At 38.5% G+C, this 10,779-nt stretch overlaps 1 protein-coding gene across 2 annotated transcripts in view; it reads right to left on the bottom strand.

Annotated features, from left to right (window-relative positions):
• Positions 1–650: 650 nt before the first annotated feature.
• OPRM1 (opioid receptor mu 1) overlaps positions 651–10,779 on the bottom strand; it is a 31,298-nt gene continuing 21,169 nt past the window's right edge. For both annotated transcript variants that reach the window (XM_072966077.1, XM_006197712.3), the window contains 2 exons: positions 2,074–2,426; positions 651–1,299 (listed from right to left, as the gene is read on the bottom strand). In XM_072966077.1, the coding sequence (XP_072822178.1) occupies positions 764–1,299; positions 2,074–2,426 (889 nt within the window). In that variant the 3' untranslated portion in view covers positions 651–763. The remainder of the gene's footprint in view (positions 1,300–2,073; positions 2,427–10,779) is intronic.

Raw genomic sequence — 10,779 nt, 5'->3', positions numbered from 1 at the left:
CTTTTTTGATTTCTCATGTCATTGTACTGTTGTGTATAAATCTTGAATCTTCCACGCAGGCTTCCGTCTGTACTCTTCTGTGAATTGAAATGCATCTTCCAACAAATAGTCACTCCTTGTGATACTAACCTCATCTGGTATGATGAGTGTTATAAAGCTAATTGAATTCTAATCATTGAGTAATATGTTTGGTGTTTGCTCTTGAGTTCCGGTATAAAAGTTTGCAAATCAATGGCTTAACAAAGTTAAGGCCAGTCATTTAATTCTCTTTTCGCTTTTGCTGTGACACTGAGTCACTGGGAACGTCTTGTATCCTTAACCACACGGGGCAAAGTGCTGGCACTTCCGCTGTAACTACAGAACCACTGGCTTTTGAGAAGTGACAGGGACGTTGGAGTGGTATGCATGAAATACCTAACATGGAGGGAGATGAGAAGAATTCTAGGTTAGGGTCACTTCCACAATGTGCTGAAGTCATTAGTTTTGGATAGAAGAAAAGGCTGTGAAGATAGCAGAATTTTTGCAGATCTATGGATTTCTAATTGGTATGTCTCTGTAGCTAAAGGAATATGTACAAAATATACAAAGCTCAGTTTATATAACGAAGTGACTCTGTCACAACGATCATAATTTGCTCCCCTCCTCCCTTGGTCCTCCTACTGACCTCAGTTCCCCAGTTACTGATCCACTTCTAATGGATTAAACTCTTGGATTGCTGCAAAGCTTTAAATTTTTATGTCATCCCCAGCAGGCACACCCAATTCTAGAAGCCTCGTACCTGATGGTTAGTCCTGTCCACTGTGTTGGCCGTGGAGGGGTGGTCTCTGGTGTTCTGACGAATTCGCGTGGAGTTTTGCTGCTCAATGGTGGAGGAAGTTGGGATACAGAACTCTCTGAAGCATCGTTTGAAGTTTTCATCCAGAAATGCATAAAGGACTGGGTTCAGGCAGCTGTTTGTATAACCCAGAGCAATGCAGAAGTGCCAGGAAACAGTCTGGAAAGTAGTTTCTGGGATTGTAATCAAGGCTTTAATGATGACATAAATGTGGATGGGAGTCCAGCAGACAATGAACACAGCCACAACCACCAGCACCATCCTGGTGATCCTTCGCAGGTTCCTATCCTTTTCTTTGGAGCCAGAGAGCATACGGACACTCTTGAGGCGTAAGATCATCAGTCCATAGCACACTGTAATGATGAGGACCGGCATGATGAAGGCAAAGATGAAAACACAGATTTTCAGCAGGTTTTCCCAGTACCAGGTTGGGTGAGAGAATGTTAGCGTACAATCTATGGAACCTAGAAGTAAAGAATTACAAGGAGGAATTAGCCACAACATTTAATTATGTCATTAGGTATTAATATTGCCATTTCTCTTTCTAATTTATAGCCTTGACCTGAGCTAACTTGCGGTTATGACTACCCAAGCCAGAAAGGGAAGATTTAAAGAAATGATGGAAGAAACTCAGATCTCTGTTGATTTTCAGGGAAAGTTATTTTTTCCAAATATCTCATTTTCTTGTCCATTTTAAATGACATTAAGCTTTCATTGAGCCAGCAGTTATGGACCTCTCACCATGAACCAGATCCTCTGTGGGGTCTCTGTTGACAAAATAATCACTGCCCAAAGTCTATAGGAATTTCCAGCTAATGGTTGTTTTCAGTCCACTTTTTTGATGGGTGGTTCATTCATTCTGAAATGAAGCCTAAAGGGATAAATTTGTCATGTGGGTGGACACTTGAGATTTTAAAAGAAGGCTCCACTGAATGCTCTTTGGATTTAAGCTCTCATTGCTCTTGAAAGAGCACGTTCTTAATTTCCCATCATTCTGATGAAGTGCAGAGAAATTAGGAACCCATAGGTTATGGATTATATTCTCTTTGAAATATTTACTGGCTTAAAATGATAGGGAAAAAATCTTACTTCAAAATATTCAAAAGTATTTTGCTAGAATCATTAAAGCTACAGTTTGACTATGGCATTGGACCAGTCCATAAACTCTATCTGACTCATGACTTCACCAGCATATCTGTCCACAGAGCCTCCATCCCTCAGGCTGCAGCATCACTCACCATGCCGGTACTTTGTTGTCGCCATGAACATCACAGGCAGACCGATGGCTGAAGAGAGGATCCAGTTGCAGACATTGACGATTTTGGCATTGCGGGGAGTGCGGAAATCGAGGGCCTTGACGGGATGGCAGACTGCGATGTAGCGGTCAACGCTCATGGTACAGAGGGTGAATATGCTGGTGAACATGTTGTAGTAATCTATGGAGATCACAATCTTGCAGAGGATGGTTCCAAATGGCCACGTTCCCATTAGGTAGTTGACACTCTGGAAGGGCAGGGTACTGGTTGCTAAGGCATCTGCCAGAGCAAGGTTGAAAATATAGATGTTGGTGGCAGTCTTCATTTTGGTGTATCTAGGAAATGAAAGAAGAGCGGCGGCAGAGTCAGAAAAAGACGTCACAGTGTGAAATGCAGTAAAGCTTCCAACCAAACAAAAGAAAACAATAACGGAAAACAAACAACAACAAGTACAAAGATTAGTGAAAGGCATTAAAGGTTAGATACAGCAGAACTATTTTCCAGTTCTGGATTAGCCATTTATAACCATATGCCTATGGACTAAATATATAATTTCTCTACATATCAGTTTTCTTCCCCGTATAATGGTTATAAGAAAGGCTGCCATGATTTATTGACTTTTTTCCCCTTGCTTTTTTTTTTGTGTGTGTGTGTATGTGCGTTTTTGTTTGTTTGTTTTTTGGAATGTGCCAGGCACTGTGATGGGTGTAACAGACACAGGGAGCACTCAGTCAAGTATTCAGACACTGGGTAATAATACATTTTAATTTTAAATACGTAGAAAAATTTCAGACATATGATTAAAATTATAGAACAATGTAACCATGCAAGAGTGTATATGTGTGTACGTGTACACACATATACATACACACACACAAATATACAAGTATTATGGGGGCAGAGAGATGAAGCAAAGGGAACAGTAGGCGTAAGAGAGGGAAGGAAAGAAGGCATCTTAGCAGTGTAGACGCACAAGTTTAATCTTACCGTTGGTGGGAGTAGGTCATTCCAGACAGAGAGAGAAAAAGATCTAAATTAAGGCAGAGAGTTTAAATGGCATGATGTGTGTGTTCGGCCTCACAAACATAACATCCCACCAGGACTGACAATGAACCTGACAGAGGAGGAACACAAAGGCTAGTTCCCAGGCGGACTTGTGCACCACGGTAGGAAGATAAGACTTTATTCAACCTGTGTTGGGGAAGCTAAGGTCGTTTGTGTTGTTTTTATTGTTTAATAGCTTTATGGAGGCGTGTAATTAAAGTGTACAATTTAATAAGTTTGATAAATGTGCACACTTGTGAAACCATCGCCATAATCAAGATCAGGGATTGGTTTGCACACTCAGTTGGACCGCTACCTGTTTTTGGAAACAGTTCCATTGGCACATCCTCACACCCACTTAGTTACTTCTTACCTATGGCTGTTTTGATGATGCATTGGCAGAGCTGAGTAGTTGCCACAGAGACCATATGGACTTCTGGGAAAAGAGTATATTATTTTAAAATAATTAAACCTGAGAGGATGAAAGGTTTGCAGTTGTTGGAAGAGCCTGTCTGAAAATGAACTCAACCCAGAGGATGTGGATCTGAGACAGTGAGAGGGAAACCCATACCTAAAGTCAGGTCTTCCTTGGACTTTTTATTTACATGATGCAATAAATTCTTTCTAATCTTTAGCTTATGTTAATTTATTTTTCAGTCACATGAAATTAAGAGTCTAACTCATTCAGTCCAAGATGGCAGTTGGTTTGAGGAGATAGTGTTACAAGCGCATTTGTTAAGGGCCTAATCCAGTGTCTGGGAAAGTTCTTGTTGTTTTGGTTTCAATAAACACCAGGAAGCTGAAATTATAAAGGGGATTTTAAGGACCTCCTCTGAGCCGATAGGCTTGAATTATTTCTTGAGCTCTAAAATTCTGACACCCCATCTAGTCTACTGTAATTGCAGAAGGTGCATTACTGCCAAAGATGCTCCCCATTTTCAGGTTTGGGGCTTTTTGACCTGCTTTAGAAGTTTCACGTCGTGTAAAAAGGAAAAGGTAGGGAAAGCCGCTGAACTTGAGGAGATATAAATCAGTTTGATTTTAGTGAAGACTCCAAATATGGTAAACATAAAAAGATAATTTAGACAAGTTCCTCCAAAGTACAAAAACAAAATAAAAAAATATGACTTTTAAGATATTAGAATAACTGACCTTGATGCTTAAGAAATTTAAAAAATTTTTAATGCTGTTCATGAGCGTGAATTTCTCCTGTGAAGCAGAAAAGAAACAATCTCCCAAAACCTTGTTAGCGCCACCATACACGATGGACCCGCAGGATGTGGAGGCACGCTTGATTGCACTAGTCACTTTCCCAGCCAGCAGACCTTACATTTCACATCTTATCTTTAGTGGAATGTTTTATGTTAACTAATCAGGTTCTTTATTGTCAGTTGATGACTCATCATACTTCTAACCTTTTCTTCAGGCTCATCTTAGCACTAGGTACTTACTGATGTATGGTCGTTTCAGTTAAAAATAAAAATCCTTTCCTTCTCCAGAATGAGATGTTTGTGAAACAAAATGAGGTTAGGGTCCTACATCACAAAAGGAAAAGTGAACATTTATCTATCAAAGCTATTTCCACTGGCATTTTACAGGAGCAATGGTGTTTAATTTTCTCAATTTATCTAAAGGGCCTTCCTCTAAAGATAGCCAGTATTCTTATCCCAATTACTCACACTTTGAATCACAGCAACATATAAAAGAGAGTCCAGCAGTTTCCTAAATAAGTGAAAGAAATTATATAAGGCTAAAGGTTTGGAAATGCCAATTGCCTCCAGCATATCTCTGAAGGCTTTGATCTGAAGGGATAGTCCGATTAGGAAAGGGGTCATACAGTCCAGCAAACACGAGCCTTTCCTTCTCCTCTGTTCTGATAGGAGGTATGAGCATTGCCCCAGGAAAGTCACGCGGAAGATCAGAGTCACACTACAAGCTGTAGGTGTATACGAACCAGAGATAGCAAGCGTGCCAAAGAGGTGAGCTGAAGGAAGGCTTACCTGTGCTGCTCAGTTTACCTGGGTGGGTCTGAGTGGAACTCCTGGGTAGCAACACACAACCCTTTCCCCATCCTTTGTACCTATTACTCCTTAATGTGTCATAAGTGAGTCTAGTGGGAAAGTGGGCAAAATGAACTGGGATGGATGTGTGACACGTTCTTGGAGTCTCACCTGGACTACAGGGCCTTCCTGACACCACCTGCTCCTGCTGTGCCCGCGCAGTTGGGTCTTTCCCTCTGGCTAGTGGGCCAAGCTATTTTTTCCTTTCTAGTTATCCTATTGAAATTGTCCTATGTATGTATCAAAAATTTTTTTGTAAATGATTGAATAGCTTATTTGTTATATGAATCCAAATGAATTACAATGCAATTGTTTTAAAAATGTATTCATCTCAGGACCTTTAATGCTTGACCCATTAAAGTGATTTTATGAAGCTTCCAGATGCTGCATTAGGCAAGAGGCATTATGAAGCCCGTTCCACTGGCAGCTCGCCTATTCTCCCGTGTTGCGTACATACCTTTAGTTTGTAAATGTCCTTCCTTTTTTGTGGTTATAATGCCTATTTACCTTCAGATCCATTCTTCATGTCATTTCTCCAACAATTACCACTTACCAAAACATTATTGATTTTGACCAACTTGTGCTAAATGAAGCCACACTGAATAAATGACTCCTGTATACCCAATGGGATAGGCTTTGCAAACCTTTCTTGTCCTGCTTTTGTTTTTGAGTTAATTCTTGAATTGTGATGACCCTGTCTCCATCCAGAAATAAAACTGGCCAAGGATGCTTGAAAAGAGGAAGAACATATTCCAGAGTCCAGCTTGCTAGTTTCGTTCCCCATTATGCATTTCCCATTCCTTCTGCTGCCTATTTCAGGCGGTCACAGTGGAAGCATCTGGGGTGTACAGGAGACTTCTGCCTCTTTTGGGGCTGGTTTTCTGCCCTTTGGTGTTTTTACCAAATGGAGTTTATCTTTCTTTCTCCCCCTACCTTTTGTTAATATCAGTGAAGAAGGAAGATACTCAACTCGGTAAGGATTCATGAGGCCCTTTCGTATATTCAGCCTTGTGCTTGGAAGGATGCCTTTTCCCGTCTGCCAAGACTTTTATGTCCACCAACCCTCAACAGAGAAATTCACATTTTTAATGGAGGAGAAATCTCCCTAGAGTGTCATTTTTTTTAACACGCATGATTAATTGAATAAATACTGTAAAATAAAGGCACTTGTCGTACATTTTAGGTTATTATTTAGGGAAGGACAGTGGTCATATGAGTACCTACTTGAATTTTTCCTTTATTACCCATTCCATTCTGATGTCTCAGGCAAACACGTGTGTGTGTGTGTGTGTGTGTGTGAGAGAGAGAGAGAGAGAGAGAGAGAAACAAGGAGAGAGAGAGAGAAAGAGAAAAAGTTGAAAACGACCAAAACCAGTGATATACTCTCGTTAGCTATTAACACAGAAAGAGACCATATATTAGTTTATTTTCTGTTATATTCGCCACTAGCTTAGTGAAGGAGGGAACTGGGGATTTCTCCCTTTGCTATAAAATATTCTAAAACACTTCATTTACATTTATTGCAAAATGGTTTTATGCAATCAATGACCAGATTTTCAATAAGCTTAAGCTAGCTAAAGAAGATCTCTGAGCCCTGCAGACAGGAAAGTGACTATTGTTTGCTAATTTGCCCCTAAACAGAAAACTTTGAGAGGCTTACAGGAAATTAAACAGTGCGGTACCTCCTTCCGGAGGTCAATTGCCTCTTGCTGTCTGTCATGGGAGTCTAACGACCATCAGAGTCTTTTAGGCTGAGTGGTAGGTACACTCTCTGCTTCCACACCCACTTTTTTTTTTTTTTGTTCTCTATATTCCTACTTTCCTCCTACTCTATGTCCCATTAGTGACAATTTGTGATAAAAAAAATCCTTCAAATGGAATAAGGGCAAAAATCTGCTTTCTTTCTTTCTTTTTTTTTAATCTGCTTTCTTGAAGCAATGGATGAACTTTATAAATAGAAAATGTGAAACAAATAACAAATATTTTTATTTTTGCATTTGGTGCTAGAAAAAAATCAGCAAAATGTGTGGCACCTTTTGATAATTGCATAGAATTCTAATGGCACTAGAATCTAATGCATTTCTATTGTGCTAAGTCTCCTGCAGATCCCATCATTTCATTCTTTGTTGGCTTCCTATTTGTCTATTTTCTTCTTTATTTCTCTTATTTTATGGCATGCATTTTTGCAAAGCTCCTCAAATCCTCTTTTTAGAATTGGGAACCGAGGTGGAGGATGGGGAGAGAAGTGGACCAGCCATCAATGCGGAGGGAGGAAAGGAAATGAATGGAGAGACTCTTCCATTATGCCCAAGAGACTTTCTTAACCGTTTTTTGCATTACGCTCTTTGGAAGTGCTTATTTCCTGCTTTATTTGATTTCTGAACATTTTACTTCAGGACATAAATAGCATTTATCTCATCGTAAGTGTATGTGAAAAAAAATAATGTTTTGTTTCCTTGATTCCTGTATTCTGTGATAAAAAACATTTATGTGTGATAAAAAGATATAAAGGATCATGCTAAATCCTCTGATGTATGTAAACCCTTTTAATTGGATGAAATATTCTTATCTGTGACTTTAGTTTTGTTTCCTGAAATACAGATTATTTATCTCTTTAGACCAAATCACATCAAAAAAAAAAATTCAGCATCAGAACTCCAACCCCAGGAGCTAGAACCCTCTGCTTTGTAGGTAACAATGTTTATTTTTATTCTAAAGTCCTGGTTTTTAAAATTTAGAAACACTTTAGCTTTCAAATATGGGAGTTCTAATGGAAAAGGAAATTTCTTTTATGTTAGGATCTGAAAGTTTTGTGCATAAAAAATAATCAAGTATGCATTACCACTAACATCAAATAATGGTATATTCCTAGTATTTCTTTTATATTGAAGGAACAAAAGAGAAAACTTCAAAATGTGATACAATTCTACCAATATCAATGTTAGACAATAGCTTTTTGAAGAAGTGCAAGCATATGTTCTAGGTTATAAATGTTTAGAGGGTACAGGCTATCAGAATTATTACCTACTCTTCTTAGTTCAACAAATGTGAGGCTTCATCTATGCTTGTGGTGATGTTCGTATAACCACTCAATACAAGTATGACATGAGAAACAGCATGAGAAAATTAAAACGTAATTAAATCATCCATTTAACAGAGAACCCAGCATCAGGTGGGCACCAGTAAATGGAATTGAGTACAAAAAGAAGACTTTGGATTATCTTATTTTTTTATGGTAAGATGAAACATACTTTTTTTTTTATCAGGGAACTAGTGGTTTTTGAAGTAAAAGTGAACAAAGAATATTCCTTTTTGCCTTGTCAATTTGTTGTCAAATTAAAAAGAGTTTTGGCCATAGAAGGTCATGGAATGATGAGAAGTAAGAACTGAAAAGGGCTTTCAAGACCGCATTGTCTGATCACCTTCTTTTATGGTGAAAGAACCTAGGCACAGAGAGATGTACAAATGTTTGAGACCTGTTTCCACCCCTACCCCCATTTCTCTAGGATCCATTTAAAACTAAAATGAACCTTTTGTGCTGTGATTGTATTGCGGGCCATGTGTATTTCTGGCTGTGCTTTGCTGATACACTCAACCCACTGTGTAGCTAAAACAAGGTGGGCATACAAAGCTTTTTAATCTTTTTTTTTCAAAGATGCCCATGCTGAGAGTATCTTGAAAATTCTGAGACATTTTCTCATTATATTGAATGTTGTAACAGAATCATTTTTTAAAAGGCAAACTGAGTTTGCTCTGTTTCCTTTGCTTTACTCTCTCACAATCCATGATTTAAACCTATCAATTCTGTGTACTTGACTCACAACCTCTCTCTTAAGTTCTGTGTCTACCTTTCCAACTCTCTTTTGGACATCTGCCGCCTGCTATGGGCTTCTTGAATGCAGTACTTCTCAAAGTGTGCTTATTTTTTCTTACCTACCACGACCACTGCCACCACTACCATCACCATCATCACAATCACTAATAGCCAAATGATCAATAACATCATTGAATAAGATGTAACAAATGGACAGTTGAGATAATTAGGAAGACAAAAGTTAACTACATTTTTAGAAACAGGAAATAAAGGAAGAAGGGCGTAATATGATTCAAATTCTAGAAAGCAAGAAAGGACAGACGGCAATAACATCATTTAACATAGATGGGAGAGAGGAAAAGCAGATTTGGGATTGACAGAGAGTTTGACTTTGAGTGTATTATGTTGTGGGACGAAAGAAAAATGTCCATTAAGCACCTGAATATATATTTGCCGCTCAGCTGGAGTAATTCATTTATAAGTCGTCAGCCTCTAGATGGTAATTCCAATCACGCAAGTGGATAAAGCTGCCTTTTCGTATGATGTAAAATGTGAAGAATGTGAAGACAGAGAAAAACAAAGTTCCACAACAGGACAGAAAAGAAGAGAGGGAGAGAAGAAAGGAGAGAAAGAGGAATTATGAATATGTTATACACGATGCATCAGAATGTGCAGGGGAGAGAAATGAGTTTTAAAATGTCAGAGCAGGAAGCTAGTCTGTGGATAAGACTTCTAATCACCAGACATACATTTTTTTTTTTGTAAATGAGGGATTTGGATTTTAATCAATATTAAACAAAATGGTCCTTTTCTATCATGACTGTATTTGATTGTAAAACGCAATTATTCATAGACTACAACTCTTGATGGTGATTGTTTGAAATAGAATAGAAATCATATATTTTATGTATCCTAATATATTATTAGATTGCATCTTACTTATATGATACATGTGTTCCTTATAAATCTTACAGCTCATATAAGAAACAAACTTGATAGAAATTTCCCCAAATTTGACAAGCCTAAAAATTTACAACTCAATATACATTTGTAGACTAGAAAGAAACTTTTCTATAGAGTCAGTAAAAATAAATAAATTTTGATCAACTATGCCAGAGGAAAAATTAAATAATTTTTCTACTTTCCTATAGAAAATGATAATGCAAAATTATCAAATGATGAGACATTTGAAAAGCATGCTGCCTAACATTTAGGAAAGTATTACAGAGATATGGCAGGAAGTTAACTGTAAAAATTTAATTTTTCTAGATTTTGTGATGTTTGTAGTATCTTTTTGGCTTTTCAAACTGCACTTTTCATGATTTTTCAATCTAATTATTTGCTTTGATTTCTAATTTTTATTTGTAATTTTATATCATTTTCTTAAAGAAAGCTCCAAAGTGTATGAGCTTTGAGCTGCACCTCACATATTCTGAACCCATCCCTGGCCGCAACTCCGCTCCCGGACACAGCTCTTCCTGAAATTCAACGCGTGATGGCTCTGGTTTCTGCCCTGGACATCCTGCCACTCTGAGGGCTCACTTACTGCAGGTGGCGGGGCTGCCGCTAGATGGCACAATAGTGCTCCCCGCCATTAATCTACACCCCATTTTGGGGTCTTCTCCATATACGGTAGTCGCTCAGCATCCGTGGGGGATTCCCTGGATGCACAAGTCCCTTATGTACCATGGCATAGTGCAGTCGGACCCTCCATATTTGCAGGTTCTGGGTGGGCAGATACTGAGGGCGGACTGCACTCTGCCTAGCTCT

This window comes from Vicugna pacos, chromosome 8 (assembly GCF_048564905.1).
Source record: "Vicugna pacos chromosome 8, VicPac4, whole genome shotgun sequence".
NCBI lineage: Eukaryota > Metazoa > Chordata > Mammalia > Artiodactyla > Camelidae > Vicugna > Vicugna pacos.
Note: the sequence above shows the minus strand (reverse complement) of the source record. Positions and strands in the feature narration are given on the sequence as shown.